This window comes from Lontra canadensis, unplaced genomic scaffold (genome assembly GCF_010015895.1).
Source record: "Lontra canadensis isolate GAN:19392208 unplaced genomic scaffold, GSC_riverotter_1.0 scaffold22, whole genome shotgun sequence".
NCBI lineage: Eukaryota > Metazoa > Chordata > Mammalia > Carnivora > Mustelidae > Lontra > Lontra canadensis.
Window position 1 is genome coordinate 8,435,756 of NW_022631016.1, and position 25,648 is coordinate 8,461,403.

Here is a 25,648-nt window from a genome sequence, read left to right on the forward strand (position 1 = left end):
CAGCAAAAGTTTATGAAGTCATTACTATCGACCCAGGCACCCTTCTAAGTACATGAGTTACTCCAGTGAACCAACAAGCCTGAACTCCTGCCCTTGGTGGGCATACTTTCCAGTGGCAGGGAGATGGACAAAAAACAAGATAAAGAAGTGCTATGCTATATATTAGGAGGTGATTGGTGCTGTGGAGAGAAGCAAAATGAAGGGTGGCCAGAAACTGGAACATAAAGGCTGAGTGGGATGAGAACAGAGGCTCACAGACACTTGGAGAAAGAGGACTGCAGGCAGAGGCGTGGCCAGTTCAAAGGCCCTGAGGCAGGATTATGGCTCATGTGATAAAGGAACCTCAGTGAACCAGTGACCACAGCACATTAGTGACAACCAGAGGGGAGATGGCGAGTGTGGAGGGGAACCAGAGATCTAGGTCAAGTAGAGCCTTATCTGCCTGGCAAAGATTTCACTTAACCTGGGGTGGACAGAAGTCCTGTTTTGTGTTGAGAGTGGACAGTAGGGGGTGATGGCAGAGGCAGGGAAACTGGGCAGGTGCACAAGATAATAACTAGATAGGTGAGCGATGATGGGAGTTTGGGGGAAAGTAATGAAGATGAGAAGTGGCAGGTTCGGGGAGAATGCAGAAGTGTGATCAGATCTGCTAACAGACTGGATATGGGGACTGAAGAGTCAAAGAGCACTGCAAGGTGCCTAGCCTGGCCCACAGCAATGAGAAACTCCTGTTTTCTGGCGGGGGAAGACTGTGGAGGAACTGGGGTCGGAGGGGAAGTTAAGGAACTCAAGTCTGGAGATGTATCTGGGATGGCTGATGGACATCCAGCGGAGATGCTGGACAGACAACTGGACCCAGAGGTGTGGGATTCGCGCTACAGACCTCATCCGAGAATCATCAGAATATAGATGATCTTTAACACCCTGAAACCATAGGAGGTCATCAAAGCTTTGGGGCAGAAGAGATAGAAAAGAGAAGTCCAAGTTCAACTCTTTGTCATTGTTGCCATTCTTTGTTCAAAGACACTGCAGCTTCCTTTTCAATATACAAAGTTCTGTGTGGCATTTCCTAAAAAAAATCACTATGTCGATACAGCATGTCAAGTAAAAGGCTGGCAGAGGTCACGTTTCCTTTCTCCTAGGTGGAATAGAAAGGTGTGTTGTTGTTTTGTTTTGTGAAATTCTGCTTTTCTCATTTAAGAAAAAAGTTATTGATTCCATAAAGTCGGTGACTTGGATATTTTCACTTCTATTTTTAAACAGCTGGCTCCCTTTCCTGTCTGGTGACATTTGATAGTAAAGGCTTAATTTAACAAGGGCAATATGGAGCTCCAAATGTTCCTGCCTCAGAGAGAGTACTAGATAACTGGTTTCTGAGAAAGAGATGCCTGCAAGCTAGAAAAGCAATCAATAGTTCCCTATTTTGTTATATTTTAATCCACCAAAAGAAATAAAACACGCAAACGCACAATACCTAGTAGTTAGTATCCAGGCAGTAGACTGATTAGCTATTGATTTTTTTCCCCTCTATTTTATACAGGAGCACCAGGATTTTATTGGAAGCCCCAGTTCTGTCCCATCTGAAACGACCATGTAAGGAAAGGAAAAGCAGATATGGAGAAGGTAGACTTCTGAGTTAATGGCCTAGTTTAAATATACAAAATCCATGACAGTTTTTAAGTCATATTCGAACTAAGTATAAATATAAAATTGTGAGTTTATTTTTCAGGCCTTATCATATGCCGTGAACTTAAACAAATCACTGCATTTATTGAACACAGATTGGAAGTCTGGTTTCCCTGTAAATAAATAAATGGATGAAGGTCTGCAAATACTTTTGTTTTTACTGGAGGATATGATGGGTATTATGAAACGGCAGGAAAAAGTAGCCGGTTTCCGGATCCCAGAGGGCTTAGAATGCCACACTTAGGAACAAGGACAGCAGAGCTAGACCCATGTATTTATGTGAAATCTGTGTATGAAGTTAGGACCCATGCTTGGTGCTCCGACTGTCCCCGGAGCAGAATCTTAACCCCTTTGCCCGTCCTTGCCTGCTTCACCCTTTCCCCCAACCCAGAGGCTGCATAATGTGAATCTTTGGCCTGGGGGTTGGTCCAGCTTCCTGCTTCTGGAACTCGAATGACACCTGTTACCTGCAAGCAGGTTTGCCAGGCTTCATGCTGCACTGACCACAGACCCTACTGGAATCATCTCTTTAATCCCAGATGCCCCAGCAGTGGGACAAATGTCTGTGAGGAGGCTTGTGCCTCTCCCTGGGCAGGCCCCTCTGTTGACCACTTCTCCAAGCATCCATTGGCCTTGGCCTGGGATCTTCTCACCTGCAGAGGGAGGAGCGAGGAAGCCTCTCTGATTGGGCTCCTCCCACTCACATGAGACCCCGTGAAGTCCTTGAACCCACTGCACAGCTCCCAGCTCCCCCACCAGGCGCTCCCTGCAGAAGCTGCTAGTAGCTGTTTGTTTGCTACTTCCCCCCTAAATATCCACACGACCCACTCTCGCCTCCTTCAGGTCTTTGCTCAAATGTCACCTTTCCACAACTCCTATCTTGACCTTGACCTCCCACTTAAAATCACAAGCCCTAGGCTGAGTGAATGAAGCCAGACACGAAAGCTCACATATTATGTGATTCCGTTTACATGAAAGATCCAGCATTGGGATGTCTGCAGAGCCAGAAAGGGGACTGTGGCTTCCAGTGACTCGGAGGAGGGAAAATGCAGTGCCTCCTTAAGGGCTATAGGGTTTTCCTTAGGGTGAGGAAAATGTGTTAGAACTTGACGGATATGGCGGTTGTAGGACATCATGCAAATGCTAAATACCATCTAGATGGCGCACTCTGAAGTCGTGAACGCACGACTGATAAAGTCCTGATAAACGTTGGGTCGATTTCATCTCAATGAGAAACACTTGCAGCCTCACGACTACAGTTTCTTTTACCCTGTGGAAGGTTCCTAACTCGCACAGGGTTCATGTGTATGTTTTGTTCATTGTACCTCCCCCCTCTCCCGAATGTGAACCCCATAAGGGCAAGGCTTCTGTCTGGCTCACTGATACACTCTCTGGGCCCAGAACAGGCCTGGACCAAAGTAGGTCACGGATAAATCTGTGTTGAATAAGTAGATGAATCTATGATCTCCTGAATGCTTCATTAATAAAATATCCTTATTTCTTGAATACCGAATCAGAGGGAGTTGAGTCTTTTAAAACAGGCTTAGAGAGCCTGTATGGTCTAATCCATACTGAATCTTAAAACAGCGGTGGCGGGGGAGGGGTGGGAGGGCAGTATGGCCTGCATTCATTAGAATTCCAGTCCACCACATGGAAAGCAAACAACCTGACAGAGGTTTAGAGGCCCAGGACGGTGGTATCCAGTGCAGAGGATCGAGGTACCTTTCAGTTTGCAAGGACTAGGAATGTCAACAAACATCACATTTTCCTCTAAATTCTAAGGGATAAATCAGTGCATTGGATTTAAAGCAGAAGCAACAGCTGGGAAAACGCGGCCTCTGGTAAACGCACCATTTCTGCACATGCAGGTGTCCTGCCCATGGATTTCACCACATAGGCCCTCCAGGAAATACTTTCTACTTAAAAATCTGAGATGTTGTGAATGTGGCAAGAACGTACCAATGAGCTCCTTGTTTCTGACGTCCAAGGCCATGTTCCGGAGGGCCGTGGCCACCGCGCACACCACCCGGTCGTTATCTATTCGAAGCAGCTCCACGAGGATGGGCAGGCCTTTCTCTTTTCGGACAGCAGCCCGGATATATACTGACCACTGCAACAAGACGGAAGGCAAAGACCTTAGACGCTGAGTGGGGAGAGAACCGATCAGCAAAAGCACGTGTGGGTTTTCAGACTGCTGTTTACAGGAGCCGAGAAGGTTGTATTTCAAAGACCTCGTGGTGGGATGGGTTCAATGTGGTAGGCACGTACTGAGATGTCTTAACTTTACTTTCTGCCTTCCGTGCGTGAGAGGTTTCCAGGTTAATCAGGTAATCGTGCATCATCTCTCTGCTGCCGGCGTCCACTGTCCTTGACTTTGCAAACCCTTTGCATGACGTGTGCACTTGACCCTTTCGGATTTGGAGGTGGAAGACAGGAAGGGCTGGGTTTTGGTGGGAAGAGGAATAAAAAAGAGCTCCAGAAATGGTAGCGAGTGATAAAAATGTGAGAGTAGATAACTTTTTTTTTAAGAGACTTGTGTCTGGAGGTGGGGCATGGAGGTGAGTGGGCGACCGTACTGCCGATACATTGTTGGCTAAATAACACGGAGGACAGGAGGCAGAAAAAGGCAGGGGTGATGAGAAGTAAATATGACATTTAAAATTTTAAAATCAAGAGGAAAAATGGTAAGAGATTTTGAAGAAAACATTTAGATCAAAATGTATTATGTCTCGGGCCATCATTCAGCATCCAATTTATAAGGTAAGACAATTTGTGTTGGACTGGGGGTGGTTGGCTTCAATGGAAACACCTCCTCTTACTACGGAAGTATACTTGCACCACCAGGATGATACAGCATTCAGATCCGTTTAACGGAAGGCAGGTAGGCCCAGACTTCCTGGACATTTATATATATACTTTATACTATCGTCTGGTGTTCCAGAGAAGAGGGTACATGATAGACATCGAGCAGTGGAAGGGTTTCAGCCTGCTGCAGTTTCATTTACAATCTAAGAAAATGACATTCACGACATGAAGTTCTGGAATCTTCTGTGGCAGAGTCCTCCAGAGGACCACGGAAGGCAGAGGTAAGTCCCCACCCCTCCCCCACCAGACCCCTCCATCCCCCTTCCCCATTGGGGCAGGCACCCCAGAGCTGGCTCTCACCTGTGGCAGGCAGGGAGCCCCCTCTGGCAGTGAACGTAGGGCATACGCCATGCCTGCCACATCCTCAGCCCAGCCCTGCATGAAATATGAGATTAAAAAAACACACAACTTCATCCTGTCCTACGTCAGAAGTCACATTCACATAGTTTCTTATCACCATCCACTCATGCTGTCTGTTTTTCTCCTGCCACCGCTCTGTGCCTCAAGCTCTAGGAAACCTGAGGGGGTGGGGAAGCAGAGAGAATTCACTAAAGCAAGTCCTGCTTGCCAGGAACCATTTCCCAGCCCCTCTCTCAGGGAGCAAAGAAATCCATAGTCAGAAAGTCCTAGACATGGAAACTTCGAGGTTTGGAAGCTGCTTATTGGAATTTGGGTGTCTGGATAGGATACCCCCTCTGAGGGAAGAAGGACCTTCATGAAAATGGTACAAAACCTCCTTTAGTGTCATTAGAAATTTCACTTGCAATTCGACATGCTGAGATATGATTTTCATCCACTTCCTCCACTAACTCTGAACCTTCTTGTCTCCAGTGCATGGAAAAGAGTAGAAACCTGAGCTTGTGCAGCCCACTTATGGTTGGTTCTCTTCCCTAAAACTAAGAAGGGAAGCGAATGGAAATCAGATGTAGGGTCAGTGTCTACATATTGCAAGATGAACACCAAACAAACTTTAATGCTGGGGAGATAGTCAGGACCTTTTAAGAGACCGCAGGGAACATCCTCAGTAACTTGAGCAGGCTGAATCATAAGCCCTCAGGGGACCTCTTTTGTAGTAGCACCCTACTCTAGGCCAGGGCTTTTGGCTTATACATCAGGGATGTCGTCTAGTCCCACAAGGCCTGGGGAGTTTGGCGTTAGTAGTCTTATTTTACAGATGAGGAAATCTATAAACAAACATGTTAATAATCTGCCCACAGGGTAGATTGATTCTGGGCTTGTTACTCCACACCTGCTTCTCTTTATGATGGTAAGGATACTCACTCCTTTGCCCTCACCTCTCTCTCACCTCTACCTCTGTGCTCAGTCCCCCAGACGTTGCCTTGTCCTCCCCACCATTCTTCCAAATGTAGACAGAGGGGGAACCTGGCCATATTTGAAATGAGCCAAGAAAGGGAGGCTCTGAATTTATCTTCTTAGAAGCTTGGCTATTATATCCCTCCCAAGTTGGGTGGAAAGATGACTTGGTGTTTGGAAAATAGTGACAATTCTTTAGCTTTCTGGGAAGTGATTTTAGGGTAACAAAAAATGTCTGTGTGTGGCTGAAAATGTGTATGAAGTATGGATATGCCTTTTTGGAATGCAGAAATGGTCATGTTCTCCCTAAGGTATGTTAGGTGGTATGTTCTCCCTAAGGGGAAAGAGATAATCAGATAATGGATGTGATCTTACGTTAGTGATACACAGACAGTAACTCTTGTTTTGAAATGTTTAGTTCTTTGGGTTTGCAGGTAGCACTGACTCTTGAGCAACACACGAATTAGGGACACTGGCCCCCTGTGTGGTCAAGAAATTTGCATAAAACTTTTGACTCCCCCCAAATTTCACAACTAATAGCCTGCTGTTGACCTGCACCTTACCAATAATGTAAACAATAGATTAAAACATATTTTGTATGTCCTATGTATTTATACTATATTCTTCTTATAAAGTAAGCTAAAGAAAAGAGAATGTTATTTAGGAAGCCATAAGGAAGAGAAAACACATTTACAGTACTGCTGTATTTGTTGAAAAAAAATTTATGACTAAGTGGGCCTACACAGTTCAAACTCATATTGTTCAAGACTCAACCGCATATGGAAAATTCCCAATATTGGCTCAATTTGAGACAACTCAGAATAAATTATTTACATTTCACACAAAACATGTTGCAAGTTTCCACAAGTTTTCTTGACATGCAAATCTATGTAACAGTGATGGTTTCTATGTAGTCTTGGAGTAGATCATGTGTAACCCATGCATGTAACTTACATGAAATCTAGCAAGAAGGAGTAAAAGCCTACAGGGGCTGAGAGAGAAAAAGGTATTCAGGAAATGGGAACTGTTTCATAGGTGCATTGAATACAGAAACACAAAGCTCATATACAGGTTTTCCAGAAGGGTAGTGATCTGCCTTGGAAAGCATGGCAGTCTTGGTGGTGGTAGAAAGGTATATGGGTTGCCAAGAGTTTTGCAATAGAAACAAAAGTAGGAGTATCACTGGCATAAAAATATGAACAAGAAAGAAAAATGTATCATAACTCATTGTGGCTGAGGTGGAAATCTCTGGATGGAACCTTAACTTTCTGTAAGTGGAATGAGAACATTATGCACTGAGCACACTGCTCTAGAGGGAAGGGTGTGGACTGGGATAACTCTAAGAAAAATGGTCCATGAGATGAAGAGAGGATGTTTTGTGATTCAGAAAGAGAAGAAGGGAGAGGGGAAGGAAGAAAAGGAGGAAGGGGAGGAGAAGAATGACAAAGGAAAGATGGAGGAGGAGGAAGAAGAAAAGGAAGAGGATCTTGTCCAGGAAAAAAGAGCACAGACATGTTTCAAATTGTTCCCAGTGACATGTTTTCCTAGTGATGATCTCAGGAGAATTTTGAGTCCTCAGAATATTTAAGCAAAACAAATGTGACATTTTAAGCAATTGTCAGGTACTGCTCTAATGACTGTATGATTTAACTCACTTACTTCCCATCTCAACCCTATGTGGTAGGCACTCCAGTTCCTTCTATCCATTACAGAGGAAAGGGAGCCACAGTGAGACTTCACAGCCTGTAGATGCTCAGTGAGGTCTCGAACCTAGAGGGCACTGTCCCAGACTCGGTGTGCTTGACCACCATTCTCATCTGCCTCTAAGAAAGGCAGTATAAGTTATACACATCTGCACTCATAGTTGATATAATTCTTACAAATGCACCCATTAATTTTGGCTTAATAATTGATGTTATTACTTTGGACTTGCAATAACTGATTGGGCACACCTCGAAACTCCTAGGTTAAAAAGAGCCTTCAAGTGCTGTCAGTGGAGCTCCTGGACATTTCAACCTAGCCTTGAGAAACAGCTTGCCCCAATTTAGCAGACCAAAAAAAGAAGTTGTCTATAACTGGAATTATAAAGAGAAAGGCCTTGTTTGTGTCAGGAAAGGATCACTTTTACACATGTAATGGGACAGAAGTTCAAGCCACTAAAAGCTGTTCCTCCTCCTCCTTGCTCATAGTTCTTCCTGGAGAAAGGCTCCACCATTGTCTGGTCCAATGACAACTGCTGTTGTCAGGATGGGACAGAGCACAAAACAGTGAATGCTGAGTTTTTGTGTTTTTGTTTTGTTTTGTTTTGTTTTTTTACAATTTGATTGATTGATTGATTGATTGATTTAGAGAGTGTGAGCAGGGGGAAGGGCAGAGGGAAAGTGAGAGAGACAGTCTCAAGAAGACTCCATGCTGAGCACAGAGCCTGACAGAGCGCTTGATCTCACCACCTTGAGATCATCATGTGAGCAGACATCAAGAGTTGGATGCTCAACCAACTGAACCACCCAGGTACTCCATGTGAAAGGTGTGGACAGTGCCTGCCAGGGTTAAGGAGTGGATGTGGCTGCATCTCAGGGAAGCTTAATAGTTGGAGGGGCAAGTGTGGGCCAGGAGAGCACGTTGGACCAGAGACAGCCCCATTACCTGTCATTATATCCCATCTGAGACCCCAACAGGACAAGGAAGTTTGTCCTGGATGAGAGGTGGCTTAGGACAAGAGATAGCTCCACACTGAGAAATGGACACCCAATCCCTGTCCCTGAAGGAATATGCCTGCAAACATGCCCCCGCTCCAAGTTTAGCATCAACTACAGAGGACAGGAGTGGATGAAGCCTGATAAACATCAATACAGCCCAGTGTAAGCCTGAAGAGACTGAGAAATAGCTGCATACTGTTCAGTTTACCTAGCAATGTCTAGAGTTTGTTTTCCTCTTTTTCATTTTTGCATTGGACAAAATGAGAGCTCAGAAATTAACCCAAAATAAAGCTACATGAATTTCTATATAATAATGTTCCTTGTTGTCCATACAGAGAGTTGGGTAATAAAGTGAAGTCAACACTTTCTAACCCTTTCAGACTCCGTCAATCCAATGTGGATTCTCAGGAGCTTCATTTTTAAAGATTTATTTTTATTTATTTATTTATTTATTTACTTGTTTGTTTATTTTATTTGTTTGAGAGAGAGAGAGAGAGCACATGCATGTTGGAGGAAGGGACAGAGGGGGAAGGAGAGAGAGAATTTCCAACAGACTCCCTGCTGAGCACAGAGCCCAACATGGGACTCAGTCTTATGACCCTGAGACCATGACCTGAGCTGAAACCACAAGTCAAACTCTTAATTGAATGAGCCTCAAAGGTACCCCTGGAACTTCACTTTTTAAATTCCCAGCCCATCCATAAACAGGAAAAAAATTTCTGCCTTGCTTAAGCTGATTTGGTTAAGGCTGATTTACATTCCTAAAAGGAGATCAACACTATAATGTAACAAGCTTCTCCCTCTTAAAATCTCAATAATTTGCTCAATGACTAGGGATAGTGTTCTTTTTTCAGTACTAAATATTATATTTAGTGGCTGAACGCATGATAGTGCTAAACTTCTGAATTTGTTGATTAACACCTTTATTCATATTAAATATTAATACTTTTGATTAATATCTTACAAGGTCTCCTGCTTTAGGAGGATAGTCTGAGATTAAGTGGTTCTCTGTTGCTTGACTGTTGTCCCATTGAATTCCCCACTTTTTCCTTTGATTGGCTAAAAAGCCTCATATTTTCAAGCTAAACTCTTCCAAACATAATTTTACCTTTCAGAAGCATTTTAGCATTCTGTAGTGTCACAGGACCACAATGTGCTAAAATCCTACAGCTGTAAAATGAGGAACACATTGCAATGAGTTCCACACAGATTACACAGGATTTTGAAATTTGTTTCTGAACTCGTTTATGATAACATGTTATTTACCATGGTGTAGAATTCTCATGGTAAGAGGGCAGAAAGTACCAAAAAAGTTTTATTTATTCAATCTCATTTTAACTGTCAGTTTACTATAATAAGAATGTTTGAGATATTCAGAAATGGTGTGGCTTTTGCTGCACACCTCACTTTATTCTCTCTAGCGTGGATCTTTATCTAAACTACTGTGTTCATCTAGGGCTGTGGTTGGATTTATGAAGCAACTGGGCAACTTTACCACAAGGCCCTTCACGTGCTTGGTTCTGTTGTGGTGAACATAGGACTTAGGTGTCTGCTGTTGATGTATTTTATCTGTTACAGGATTACATATTTTTGTTTTCAAAATCCCTTTTAAAAAGTTATATCTGTCATGAGGAGGACTAGGAAAGAACTCCCTCGTGTCGTTGCACCAAGTAAATCATTTTAGTAAGTAAAGTTTTTAGTGACAGTAATGGCAGCTATTTTGTGTTTTGTTTCTTTGTGTTTTATTTTTTGTTTGTGTGTGTGTTTTGAAAATATAAGTCAGATTAGTGCAAAAACTGAATTTTATTGCAAGTGTCTATGCAATGCTGAAAATATTAATGGCCAGGCAAGAGAACTTCCTGGGGGGAAAAGCATTTAAATATACTTTTGTCGTAGGAACAAGTAAAGAAGGTTAAGCTCACGTAAAAGTGATGTGGGAGAAGCATTCATTCAACAAACCGCAACATGAACACTCTCTAGTTCTCAAATCCTAATTCTCAAACTATCTCAAGGATCAGTGATTCTCAATGAAAAAATGGACCTTTAAGAATGGACTTTTCCGAAAACAGAAAGGTGGTTTTTGTTTTGTTTTGTTTTGTTTTGGTAAATGTTATCAAATATGTCTTCACTGTGTGCAAATAGCATTTAGAAATGCCTTCTGGGCAACAGAATGGCATGTCTGAGAGAAAGGATGCCACAGATCTTATTCTGAGACTCCTATATGAGAGGGCTATGTAAACATCCCATGGATGAGGGGAGATAAACAAGAATGGGGGTTCAAATGAAACTGTCTACACCCCTGCTTTTTCAATAATGAGGAGGATTGATGAGAAATGCAAGCAGGGTGCACTTGATTTTTTATTCAATGTTAGAAAATAAAAGTAATTTAATTGTTTTTCATCCTCACTTATTAGACCCCAACTCAGAAAGTCTTTTCTTTAATATATCCCTTTAATATATCCCTCCCTTTTTTCTTTTTAATTATGGTACCTCATGGGGAGAGGGAGTTAACATCTCATATTTTTCCTTTGGAGCCAGAAAACACGTCATTCTGGGGATGATAACCTGGGGGGACCATGCTGATATAAACACTTTTGCAAATACAGGCATAGCTTTTGTTGAAGCCCTGGGTAGTAAGGTAATGGGAGTACCATTAGTTTTTACTAGGATATTAAGTGTTTTATTTTGTAACATAAATTGAATATATTAGCAAATCTCTGTCCCTTGACAATGGAGAATTTTGCTTTTCTTGAATTTGGATTCAGACTACCTAATGACAGAATTGTTGTTCATTGTCAGTGGTGTACGAGTGTATGGAAATAATCTGTCTGCTGGAGGCTAGGAGCTAAGCCCAGATAATGAGAGAGGTGTGACCTTGACTCTCATAAGAGAATATTTCTGGTTGTGAATTTGTGTTCTTTTTCTGCTTCCTGCTGGTAGATGATGACCACAAGTGTAGCCTTGGAAGTCAATGTTAAAGATGGCAGAACAGCCATGAACGTAGGTGAATTAATTCATGGAGGGGAGCTTCCCTCCTCACACACCTGCCCTCACCTGTTACATTAGAGAAAATAACTTCTGTCTTCTATTTTGTTTTAGTCCTTACATATTTAGGGTCTCTTTGCTATAGCCATTAGCATTATACATACACCCTTGTGTATATATTCTTATCATAGCATCAATAATGGTTTTTGAACCTTTTGCTTTCATGTTTTTGTACTAGAAGGTATTAGGGGGAAGGTACCAAGTCAAACTCAGCTTCTTATGGCAATTGTCTTCCAGCTAACAGCTCATAGTTGGAGATGAAAGCATGTTTAAGTGATGAAAGATAATATCAGGTTGATTTCTAGAATCCATGCTTATTATTTAAAAACAGCATTCTCCACTGAAATGAACTATATAAAAAGGATCAAAGCCACTGAGATTTTTCATAGGGCCACAAGTTCTAACCACTTCTACAAAAATGCTGTTAGGCCTGGAAATGATCACATGCTCCTTAACTAGTCTCTTCTAAAGCCAAACTAATCCTTGAATCTTGTGGTCCCTGTCTGTGGGGTTATAACCTGATGCAGAGACTATGAACACTTGCTTGTCCTCAGGACTAGAAGAAGAGAATACTGAGTGGCATATCCTGAGCCCCACACTTCTGATCATGCTGGGACAGTTAATCTGAAGTTTTTAATGCTTGAATCCCCTCTGCCCCAACTGCTCAGGTAATTAATAATGCCAGTTCCCAGATTAGCCCCGTGTCTTAACCTGAGCTCAAATGGTGATTGTTTTTACTGATCGTTTTATAACTGCTGTAGGTCTAATATGTGCCCCGGGGTTCTTTTAAGAACAAGCTGCACCTTCTAAACACCAACCCAGAATCACCTTTATATGTAATGGGGCCCAGCAGATTCCATATGTTGTCTCCCTGTCTTCTCACTGGCATAGTTGATTATGAGAAATCAGCTGTCACTCTTCTCTTTGTATGTACAAGTCTTTTCCCCTCCAGCTCCTTTTATACATATGTGTGTGTGTATATATATATATATATATATATACACACACACACACACACACACACAATGTTTCTTAGTACACTTGACATACAATGTTATTCTCTGGCTGATTTTAGGATGCTCCCTTTACTACTGATTTTGAGCACTTTGACTAAGATGTACCTTAGAGAAGCTTCTTCATGCTTCTTCCACTTGGGTTTCCTTGAGCTGCCCTGCTTGGATCTGTGAGTTAAAGGTTTTCATTACATTTGGGAATTTTTCAACTATTAAGACTCCAAATATTTTTTCTGTTCTCTTTCTCCTTTCTCTCTCCTTTCTTTTGGGGATTTCAATTACACATATATCAGGCCAACTGACGTGGTCAATTCAGGTCACTGATGATTTGAGGTTTCTTCTTTTTTCTCTGTGTTTTGTTTTGGGCAGTTTCTATTGAGTTCATTAATCTTTTCTGCAATGTCTAACCTACCACTAATCTTATCCCATGTGTTTTTCATTTCAGACATTGTATTTATAACTCTAGAAGTTTTATTTGATTCTTACTTATATTCCATGTTCTAATTAACTTTTTGAGCATAAGAAATACAGTTACAGCTACTGCTTCTCTGCTAATGTTAATATCTGTGTCAGTTCTGAGTTGATTCCGAAATGATTAATTTTTCTCCTCATTATGAATTACATTATCTTCTCTATTGGCTTCTAAGGTTATTTTCAAGTAGATGCCAGACATTCTTAATTTTAATCTGTTGGGTGCTGCATATTTTTTGTATTCCTTTAGATTTTTTAAGCTTTGGTTAATTTACTTGGAAACGATTGCTATTTTTGGATCCTACTTCTAAGATTTGATAGAAAAGACTGGATCATATTTAGTCCAAGGCTAATTATACGCTTAGTACTGGGAGACAAGACCCTCCTGAGCACTCTACCCAGGAGCCCATGAATTACGAGGATTCCCTATCTGGTTCTCAGGAAGGCACACTATACCCATCCCTACATGAATGCCAAGTTTCATTCTCTCTAACTGCAGGAGGCTCTTTCTTTAGGCGTGGGCATTTCCCTCACATGCATGCATCCAAGAGTTCCCTGCAGAATATTTGAGGGGGATACTCTGCAGATCTCTAGGCTTCTCTCTGTGTGTGGTTTTCTCCTCTCTGGTATTCTGTCATATGAACTCCAGTCACCTTCATCTCCCCAGCTTCCCAGCCCAATCTCCTTAGCTCAGAGTCTGCCAAACTCCTCTGGGGTTTCCTGGTGCCATGGTGGGCAAACTGGCTCAAGGTAGTGAGCTGGGGCAATCAGAGGGCTCATCCTTGCTGAGGATAATTGTTTCCAATGATCAGAGACAATTGTCCTTTACTGACTCATGCTTGGTGTCTTAAAAACCATGGTTATATTTCCCTAGGTTATTTTATTGTTATTATTCTGCCATAAAGGGAGGAAAATCTGGACCTTGTTCCTCCATCTTGGCATCTTGCTGGAAGTAGGAGTCCCTCAGGTGTAGCTGTTTCTACAGCTTCAGAATGGAGTTCTAGAACTCACAGCTTTGGAAATCAGATTATTCGATGACAATGATGAAAGTAATGCCACAAACCGGGTTTATTCTGTAGTCAGTTTGGACGCATATGGCATTTACAGTAAAAGTGCAGTCCTTGCTATCAGGACTACTTACTGGGGTCTTGTGGGGAAGACATCACTAAGTCATGTGTGATTAGGGTCAATGACTTTGTTATGACCTGGATTCTCTCCATTTCTTCTTTCTTAGGTTTGGCCCATCCATGTCCTGCTTCAGGTTGGTCATCATATCCAACTTGGTGTGTTGTCTCTAGGAGCCTGCTGATTGGGCGGGGTCCTCAGATAACCTCTGTGTGTATTCTGGCCCAATTCCTAACCCATTAGGGATCATGCTTCAGGGCTCATTTTCACCATATTCTTTTAAAACTTTGTTTCTTTTTATTTAAACCTTATGTTTTACATCACACCATTAGCTAGAACAAAGACAACTGTCAAACTATGATTTCTACTTTTATTTGTTGCATTCCACTGATACCCTGTGGTTCACGTCTATGGGATACTCCAACTGCTAAGCTACACTAAATTCATTGTCCTTCTCATGGCTGTTGCCTTGACTCTAGTCTCAAATTTCCCAGTTTCCTTATTTTTTATTCATATTGGCCACATGGCCAGAGATTCTGTTTCCTTCTACACTACATCTATGTTGCTATCATGTTACCTCATTAAATATTAACAGCTTAATATCCAAATGTCCCTTTATTCTATCTTATTTCAAAAGTAAATGGGCACAAGAATAGGTCATTTGAAACTGGTCACATTTTAGCGGATATTGGACTGTACAAAGATACCTAATATATCTGACTTGATAATAAATACAGATATATTTCTATAGTTCAAACCCTAAGTTTTCACTAAGTTGAATTACAACAGAAATAACCCATAAGTGGTTTTTGAAAGAGCATTTGCTCACATTTTGGAAATCTTCAAACTACTATATCCAATCGTTTTAAGAATCTGTGACAAACAAAATAATTGTACTGTACATGGGAAAAAAAAGTAACTGAAGTCCACGTTGGCCATGAAAAAAATACATTACTTTGCTTCTGCCATAATACCATTATGTTTTTCTGATGCTCATAAACCAAATAATGAGTCTCTTAAAGTTTAAAAAGTATTTAAGACCATTATGAAGATCTAGTTTACTAGTCAGTTTGTTGCAAGAAGAGTTTGCATGACCTTCCTATAAAGAAAAGTTATTGTTTCAGATGATGAGGTCTATAAAAAGCTGCTTCCATGTAAAATTCCGGTCTTTTACCTTCTCACATTTGTGCTTCTGTTTGGGTCATAAAAAGTTAAGGACACCAAAAAAAAAAAAAAAAAAGGCCACTAAATTTCAACAGTAGCTATAAAAATACATTCTTAGTACTCTAGATTTCAAATGATAGCACTGTCCACATGAAACTTGGTGCTGTTTTGTGCCCAAATCTATCTTTTAATCATTCAAGATTTTTTCTTAAATAAAATATTTTTTTAAAGGAAGGATTTCTCTGTTTGGTTTTTGTACAAGTTATTTTCAGTCTTTAAAAAATTATAACCATTTATCAATTTATAAACAATTTTTAAAAAAATTATAACGATTTGGCTTAATGATAACCTTCTTAAATCAACCCTATGGATTATCTATCTTACCTTTTCATATATTTCCTTACCATTTAACATGGCATGTTAATAATGTATACAATAAATGACGATAATGTGACTATTACTCATGCTTGTGTATTGTGTTTTGATAAGAAAACTCTTACGTAAATAAAAAATATATATATAACTTATATATATACACACACACACATATATGTAACTATACACAAATATTCTTTAACAACCCCTTGCCCTGCCTGAGGACTATCTCACTTTTCTAGGGTTATTAGGATGGTGAATGCTTCTTATAGAGTAAGGTTGACAAAACTCTTGGCCCAACTTAATGACAATCCAATGGCCTATGGCATCCTGCTTCCATCTTTGCATCTAGTGCCATGATTGATCTGCAAGCTGTGACATGAGGTGGGCACAGTCTTTTTTGTCTAAAAAGGACCCATCTGAGACAATGAAGTGCTATAATTTGCTCAGGGTCACAGGGATCGGAAAAGGCAGAGACTAGGTTTGAATTGTGATTTGAATCAAAGCCTCTTAAATTTAGAGGGAGAGAAGATCTAAGGGTTAGTTCAAGGAAGTGATTTCCATTATTATCTTTCTCCTTGTCTTGCAAGGCCCTGTTCTGGAATTCTGCCTGATGTGATTCTTCTTCTGAAGCTTTTCTCCAATTGAGAGCAAGAGATACCTTCCCTTCAAGGCTAACCCAACCTGAATTCTTTCAGGACAACATCAGGGACACCTATGGGCAGACAGGAAAGGGACGATGACGTTCATTCCTAAGATTCTCAAAAGAAAGAATGGGTCCACACATACATCAGCAGCCAGCTCCTGGGAGGGGTTGTTAAGGGCTGGCCCCCAAGAGCTGTGATGTCCCAGGTGAGAAAGAAGGCAATTCTGTAGCTGAGACCATAGCAGTGGAAACAGAATGATAAGTGAGAGGCTACATGAAGGCAGATGTTGGAAGCTCTAACAAGAAGGGAGGATACAATTGCATGACAATGCTGAGGGCAGTATGTACGGTGCCTATGGTCCTAGGCTGAGAATTCTCCGCAGCCATGTATCTTATTAACATTGTTTTGAAGAAAGTGAACTCTAGATAGTGATTTATGTATATCTTAAAGCCCAGGCTTTGAATTAAATGAGTGAAAAATGGATGGCAGGGGCCCTTTGATAATTTCCTTTCTTGATATTTTCCTTATATGCCCTCATTCTAGATGTTTACACTTTTTTATGTGGTAAAACAAGTTAGCTCATGTAATGGCGAGTGACCAAACTCAAGAATTCTTTGCTAGGGTGAATCCTTTTCTACCCAAAATGAAGGTCATGGAAATTTTCTGTTAAAACCAATCAGGGATAGCCTGTGTTTATAAGAATTCAGAGAAAAAGGCCCTCCTAATCTCCTTCCCCATTGTACATTTGGGTTCTTTTCCTTTGAGGACAGGACCAACTACAACATTATAGGGATTCACATGGCTTTTGATGCAAAATGCTTGGGTATTAGCTCCCCTAACAGTCAACAATAGAGTTTTGAAAAGCATCAACATGTCACAATCTCCCCTGAAAACAAAATAGCTCAGTTACATACCTAGAATGGAAAGCATATCACAGCATTTTCAATGACTATACTTACATCTATCCATCTATATTTTGTAGTGATTTTCAAGGACCCCTGAGCCCTTGAGAATTTTTAAATGGGATACCTTTCTATGTCCAAGAGTCCAACGTAACTGGTCTTTCCCTAACATTCTCAAAGCCTGTATTGGAATTGCACATCTCAAAATTGGACGTCTAATCCTTTCTAAGGACGTGCTCATAACTCCAGATCTCTTCTTTATGGTAATGAACTAGTCATACCTTCCAGCTCCCTGCAGCCAAGTTCTGCAGGGCGCCTGCTGCCCCTTCCAGCGTGTCTGCGTTTGAGCACTCAGAGAGCAGTGTGAGGTAGGGTTTGACTATTGATGGGTGCCACAGCATCTGGATCCCTTTTGGTGGTTCTGCACAGTCTGGAAGAGGTCCTACTCCATCCCACTGGTGGAAGAAAAATAAGAGAGTAAACACCTTTAACATCGTTACACTTCCCAACTTTGTCTTCTGTAAATGTAGACAAAAACAAAAGCAAGATGTCATAACATTTGGTGAAAATCTATGGCAGATAGGGTAAAGCCTTACTAGACCCAAAACAGGACATCCACGCCTGCCCACCCAGAGCCTATGATGGAAAGTGGAATGTACAGCATGTACATAAGTAACTGTAATTGACAGTAGAATAAATGCATAAGTTCTCTAAGAATGGTGCCAGCACATTTCTATAAAAGGAAGAAGAAATATGTTAATTTTGGTGGGCAGAATGGAGAGCGTTAAAGAACAAGGCAACGTATCTTACAGTTAGCATACTACTAGCATAACACGGTACACATTAATAATCAAACACCCTCACTTCTTAAGCCTAAATACCAACTGATAAATTCTTATATAACTTATAAAATACCTATTTGTTTGCTTTTGAATTCTCTCATTGCATTACAGGCATCAAACGGTTGTCAGAATGGACACAGAAGAGAAAATTGCTGTGGTTTATTAGATGCATTGACCTAGCTGAATACAAATTAGATCTTACAGCAGTTCTAATAGTTCGGTTTGCTCTGAATTGGATCTAATGAATAATGGGAGAACGTGTAATTAAAAATTAATGCCAATAATTTAAAAACTATCGCTTATTGAGCAAGGGAGCATCAGTAGACCATTAAAACGATAGTTATGAAGACCACGCTGTAGCAACGCCGACAAATACTTATGATAAAAAGTGAAATGAATAAAGCAGGATGCAGAGTAGTGAGGGGTGTGGGCTTTATACCACGTCAAATGCACCAGGGAAGCATGTATGACCAGAAAATCTTCTTAACAAAATGGTTATGTCTTTCATTTTTTCTACATTTCAAATTTTGTTACACTTTTATTTTTTTAAATGTTGTGATTCTGGGGGCGCCTGGGTGGCTCAGTGGGTTAAGCCTCTGCCTTCGGCTCAGGTCATGATCTCAGGGTCCTGGGATCGAGCCCCGTATCGGGCTCTCTGCTCAGCGAGGAGCTTGCTTCCCCGCCTCTCTCTGCCTGCCTCTCTGCCTCCTTGTGATCTCTCTCTCTATCTCTGTCAAATAAATAAATAACATCTTTACAAAAATAAAATAAAATAAAATGTTGTGATTCTGATCTACTTAAAAATAGTGATTCTTGGGGCACCTGGGTGGCTCAGCTGTTAAGCATCTGCCTTCGGCTCAGGTCGTGATCCCAGGGTTCCCAGACAGAGCCTGGCATGGGGCTCCCTGCTTGGTGACAAGCCTGCTTCTCCCTCTCCCACTCCCCTGCTTGTGTTCCCTCTTTCACCGTGCCTCTCTCTGTCAAACAAATTAATAAAATCTTAAAAAAAGTGAGTCTGATCTTTGATCAAATATAGTCTTTGTCTTTGGGGGAAAATGGAGCCAACAAATATAATGAGGGTAGAAATGAAGCAAACTATATGTTCAGAAAAAATACTCCAACATTCACTGCTGAGAAAAATCATAGTAACATGTAACACAAAATAATCCTTTATAATTTCAGGGCGGGAGCATCAAGTTATTTAACTGCTTATTTGTGTTTATTAATGGTTACTTAAGATATAGTCTAAATGACATATACTAAACTTTCCTGCAGATATTCGTGTAGGTACATACACGTGCATGAGTGTGTTTGTGTATAAATACAAAAATCACAGCTATATTTCAAAATCTGTGTTTCTTGGTTCTGAAAACTTTACTGGACTATAGGATTATTTCATATCTTTGTAACATAAAAATGGAAGAGTTGATGAAAATGTAAAGTTACTTAACTATCACAAGTCATCATTTTCATTATTCATTATATGTATTATATATATCCATTATAAAAATTATATACATTCATTATATTCATTATTTTCCATGAGAAAAATTAAAAACTCACGTCTTCTTTTTCTCATTTATGATACAACTTAAGGCCAAAGCTCAGAGATGGATATCCCATGGACAGAGGTTGGACATCCCACGAAAGGTCATTTTCTATGAGAGTGTCCCTCAATTTTAACTCTGTAACAAGGACCCTCAAGGTGAAGGAATCTGCTTGTTCTTTGAGCCCAAGCCACTTCAAACCATTCTGAAATGTCTCTGCACCTGCGCAAGCGTGAAACCAGCAGGTCTCTTTTAAATACAGAAAACAACAGAATGGGATGTGAACGGTCTTGTCACGTGGCTCCCTGCTCACGTGTGGAGCTGGGCTCGCTACCCTGGATAAAGCAGGGCTAACGCTGGCTTGGCCAGGGAGACCAGCTTGGGTGTTGAATCTCTCTGCTGGCACAACAAGAAAGGGTAAATTCTTTCTTTCTTTTTTTTTTATCTTAAGATTTTACACTTATTTATTTGAGAGAGAGAGAGTGAGCGAGAGTGCGCGCTCATGTGCGCATGAGCAGGGGGCGGGGCAGAGGGAGAAGCAGGCTCCCCACGCAGGTGCGAGCCCCAGGAGGGACTCCATCCCAGGACCCTGAGATCACGACCTGAGCTGAAGGCAGATGCATAACCGACTCAGCCACCTAGGCGCCCTGGAAATGGGAAATTATTTCGTGTGGGTTTTTCTTCCATTGTTTATATTATCATCTCTTTAAGACTTTAAAGCTACGGCTTCCATATAAAGATGTGGTAATATTCAGAAAAATCAGACTATGCACTTAGAACTCAACAGGGATGACATTTCCGTCTCCTGCAGGGCAAGCTCCCTCAACAGCAGGAGTCGGGCAGAAGCGGTATTTGCACGCTCATCACAGAACGTGAGGGCCAACTGGAAGAGCAGCAAGAAGTCCTGTGTGTCATTTGCTGGGTTTCATCTTATTCTCCTTTCCTAACTTCTGCCCAATAAAATAGGATAATTGGTTGAATCAGTAGACAGTTTTCTTCGGCTCTGACATGTGATCTATGTAGCTCTTAAATACCTTTCACTACGGTCCTTTCTTAATGGCTACAGAGAGAACCTGAAGGAAATAAAAGGAATACTGATGTGAATACGGGTAATCTTTGATGGCAACTAGAAATGGAGTTCAAAGGGGAAGTCTCTGTTATTTCGGAACGTTGATGGTACGCTGGTATGTCAATACTGGAGACGAAGAGTTATTTCAAAGCCAGTCAATGTATCTGGCCTTTATCTGGGTACATTATTTCCAACTTTTGCTGAGTTAATAGGGAAAGAATTATCAACTGTCCATGAAAAATAGATTTTCACCACCTATAAAAAGACCAGAAGTCTTCTCAAAGAGAGTGTTAGCATGCCCAACACTACATTGCCTGGAAAATCAACATCAATGGGACCACAGGGTGCAGGTGACATCGGGATCTGACTTAGCTGGTAAAAATTCCACACATGCAAATTTCTAGTGCTAAGCTTCTTCTAGAGTGAGGATCCATGAGAAGTCATGGGATATGCAACTTTTGCAGCAAAGTAGACATACATCATTTATAAATGTAAATACGAGATACATGTATCCTAAAATTTGAAGTGAAGGGACCAGAGCTTTCTCAATTTCCATCTTGTAAGGGCACAGCAAGACAAGGTCATCTGTGAAACAGGAAGACAGCTCTCCACAGACACCAAATCTGTGAGCACCTTCATCTTGGCCTTCCAGCCTTCAGACCTGGGAGAAATAAATGTCTGTTGTTTAAACCTCCCAGTTTGTGCTGCTTTGTTATTGCAGCCTGAGCAGATGAAGGAGTAATCACGGTAAGCACTAAGTGAATTCGGCATCGTAGGGTCCTTGAGCACCTCCACTCACAGCCCTCTAGAATTCTCTCTGTTCCTAACTTCTCATCCAGATCTCAGGAAGCTTGGTTCAGGAATGTCCCCATTACCTACCTTTCACTTATTTTTTCCATTACCTACGTTTTAAAGGAGCTCTGTCCTTGACATGCCAATGCCCCCCTCAGGTAATCCCGTAGTCTTGTTTTGTTTATATCTTTGGTTATACATCCCTAAAAGCCAGTATAATACAGAGATTCTCCACGAAAGGATTTTATCGTGCAAGGGGACAACTGACAATGTTGAGACATTGTGGATTGTCACAGCTGGGGGAAGGGGTACTACTGGCATCTACTGGGTAGAGGAATGCTGATAAAACCCCCAGTGCACAGGACAGCCCCCACAACTGAGACTTAGTCAGTTCAAAATGTCAAGAGTGACAAGGCTGAGAAACCCTGATCTAGTAGTATAAAACAGAGTATTTTTTTTAAAGATTTATTTATTTCTTCTAGAAAGAGAGAGAGGAGGAGGTGGGGCAGAGGGAGAGGGAGAGAGAGAATCCCAACGAAACTCCCCACTGAATGCAAAGCTCCACGCGGGACTTGATCCCATGACCCTGAGACCATGACCTGCGTCCAAATCAAGAGTCGAATGGCAAACCGTCACAGCTACGCAGGCACAGAGTATTTATTAATGGCATGAAGCACTGAAGGGTAAAATGTCAATAGGGAAAGTAAATGGGAAGCCTACATTGGAGTTTTAAGTCTGCAAAGTCACTCAAAGTAGAAGAACCGCATTTTTAGGTGATAGGATGTATTTCAGAGGAGACGTGCAGCGCAGGAGGAGAATCTCATTCATCCATGGACAGTGACGAAGGAGAGTTGCTGCATAAACATGGATGGCTGGTCTTGCGGGCTTGTGTGACTTGCTGCTTGGAGGACATGAAATCTCGTGTCTTGAGTCACCAAGCTCTTGGCATACGGTGACATGAAGGCACAGTGAGGTCAGCCGTGAGGAATGAGCAGCAGCTCAAATAAGCAGATGGTTGGTGAAGAAATGGTATTAAGCAGTGAAGGAAAAAGCATGCTTACTAATAAAATGGAAACTGGAAGAAAGTCAACCCATGATATTAAGAAATGAGAACTTAGAAAGCACCAAGAATGCCATGAAGGGCAGATCCATCCATTACGGTAAATTGAATCAGCTGTCACCGCCACCCGGTGTGATTCAGACACAGTTTGGCTTACGTCCCCAGATTCATTTGGTCTCGAGAGTTCACTTTTAAGAATTTATGTTGGAAGAGCGATTAAGGGTGTGCGCAAGATTTAGCTATGCAAGTTTATTACAGTTTACGTTAGTTAAAACTGGGAAGCAACCGCATTTTCTGATCGTCAGGAAGTGGTTCACACATCACGGTACACCCCCACAGTGCCATTCCTGGCAGCCCTCTCTCCATTCTGCCGGTGACAATTTGCTGGCAAGGAGAAAGGTCATGCTGAGTCACGGGATAAACTCTTGTATGACAATACGCAGAGTGAGACGAGTGGGTGTCACGCCCACACCTGTTCTCCCCATCCGTGCTGTGCCAAGGTGGGCGGCAGGGGCAGTCACTGAGGGCAAGTAATCAGGGGCTGCACTGTTGGCAGACAACTTGCCAACAGTGAAATAACTAAAAGCCAACTTTTCATTACTGTGTGCAGACGACTTTCAATAAATTCAGTAATAAAGGATTTCCCCTCCCAGGGACAGAGAGCTCTTGCTGCACCCCGAGGCATGCCACTGCATCCCCTTTCCCTTAGTTAAGAGAACTCCCTGGGGTCATGGTGGGGCAACAAATATGCTACACTTCCTGTGCTCGTTTGCACTCTGGGTTTTAACATGACCCCCATACAGACCATGATGGGAAGGGGAAAGGTGCGGAGAAGAACACTTCCCCCTACCCTGTCTTCTTTATGCCTTTGCTGCTCCTGGTCGATGGATGTGAAAAACCATCGTGGACCATCAGAAGGAGGAATTATCCCAAAGAGAAGAATACGATAGATCTTAGAGCCACTGAAGACCACAGATCAGGGTTGCCAGCAGCATCGACCTTCACATTAGTGGGAAGGACACTTATCTACTCTCAGGACACTTAGAAACTCTAAGAGTTTGGCTGTCTGACACGCACCCTAATTCATACTCAGATCAATGTAGTCAACCTGTACTTTGAAGGGATAAGCAAAGCTGTACATAAATATGGAGAGAGAAGATCGGAAAGGATATCTGCCTGGTACAAATCGCAATTGTGGCTCTGTCTAGGAGCGGGTGGTAGAGGTTTGCATATTCCTTTCCTCTTACAGCTTATTGCTATTTTACTCATATATAATTTACATGTTATATATTTGTGCATTTATATGCATGCTTATATTTGCTTATAATTAACATCCATTTTGTCCAAAATAAGGAGAAACTTCTTTAAAATTCTAATCTCCAGTGTGATTCAAACCAGCTAGAAAATTCACATGTGTGCCTTGGGATACTGATCACTGTTGAGTGTCAGGGTCTGGTTTCTGGGCCAACAGCATCCATATGATGTTCACGCAGAAGTGATACCAGATACAAAGTTCTGGGAGTCCCAGGAAACCTTTTGGGCAATGGGATTTCGTGGCATCTAATACGATTTAGGTGTCATGTGCTAACACCTTCAGAACAAGGCACAGTCAGAAGTATTACTTCTCCAGGAGAACCTTGAGACGCACCTGGATGCACATGAATCCCAAGTCCTCAGATGACTGTCATGATACAGAATGCTTGTTAGGTGTGGTGGTCCTTCTAGAGGCAGAAAGTTGACTAACATAATAAGATGCAGCACTGTCATGAGAACCTGGGTAACAGTTTGAACCACAAATGGAAAAGAGAAGGTCTACAGAATATTCTGGGCCCCCAGTGGCTCCCGGAGGTAAAGTGTCATCAAGAAAGAAACGGACGAGGCTGGGACAAGTCACAGCTATGGACATCTACTCGAAACACCTCCCCAGCAAGGGGTAGAGGGTGCCGTGAACCCAAAACTAAGTGTCACTCAGCACAGCTCATTCTGGGTGTTGGGCTAGAGGTCAATGACAGAAACGAGACTCACCCAGTCCCTCCCCACAGCAGATCCCTTCTCTGTGGGAGTCAGCTACTAGAGCAGATCAGCACTAAAGGGGAAGTTCAATAAAACCAGGTGAACGATTAGAGGATGAGTAACTCTTTACTTGGAAGAAGTCTTGGAAGGATGGAGGTGATGTTTTATTTGGTCTTAGAGGATTATCTTCCAAGTAGTAGAAGAAGGGAGTAGAAGGCCAGAAAGAGGAAGAGCATGTACAAAAGCTCAGAGGCTGGTCTGTGGGACAAAGGACAGGCCAGGAAAGCATGCAGGTGGACAGCCCTGGAGGTTCTGCCAAGACTTGTCCATTATCATGGAAAAAATAAGAGGGCATTAAAGGTGTTTTGCAGAATCCCATTACTATGCTTTTGCGTCTAAAATATCATGATGATATGATGAATGGAACTTCCTGCTGTTCCATGCGTTTGGCAACCACAATGTAAGCAAGAGATGGAAACAGCAATAATACTTACTCTTAAATTGAGCACAACTCACTAAACTGTGAAACAAAGATTATCAGGAGAGCGAAAGTCGACCCTACAAAAATACCAGGTCAGAGTCATCTTTGAATTCTGACAGGTTTATGTCCTCACCCACGTGGATACACACATATCCACATGAACTAAAACATTCAGAAGCGATACTCAAGCAGAAAAGAGAAGTTCTAGGTTCTAGGACATCTTACTTGTCTTGCTTTGTTTTTTCTTTTTTCTCAGCAGTTCCTCTGCACTGTCAAGTTCACACTGAGTGGGTCTTGAAGGCTCGGGTTTGCTCTGGCCAGCAGCCAGCAGTATTCTTGACCCTGAATCCACTTTGAGTACCACCAATCCCAGGATATCATCCCAGAAAACTTGGCCATATGCCAAATTGAGAAACAAAAGATGCTTATTTCTACAAAAGGTGGAAAAGTAAATGTAGCAATTTGGTCTACTTGCATTTCCCTGGACCCCAATCTTCGTAATGCTGTCCCCGTCCCTGCTGTGCCCAGTGCCTGGCAC

General features: G+C 41.8%; 1 protein-coding gene across 4 annotated transcripts in view; it reads right to left on the reverse strand.

The window, feature by feature from the left end:
• The window catches only part of CTNND2 (catenin delta 2), an 895,372-nt gene that overhangs the window by 93,092 nt on the left and 776,632 nt on the right, over positions 1-25,648 (reverse strand). For 3 of the 4 annotated variants that reach the window (XM_032861879.1, XM_032861878.1, XM_032861875.1), the window contains 3 exons: positions 17,588-17,761; positions 4,852-4,926; positions 3,646-3,796 (listed from right to left, as the gene is read on the reverse strand). In XM_032861879.1, coding sequence (XP_032717770.1) covers positions 3,646-3,796; positions 4,852-4,926; positions 17,588-17,761 — 400 coding nt within the window. The remainder of the gene's footprint in view (positions 1-3,645; positions 3,797-4,851; positions 4,927-17,587; positions 17,762-25,648) is intronic. The other variant, XM_032861877.1, reaches the window with a different exon arrangement.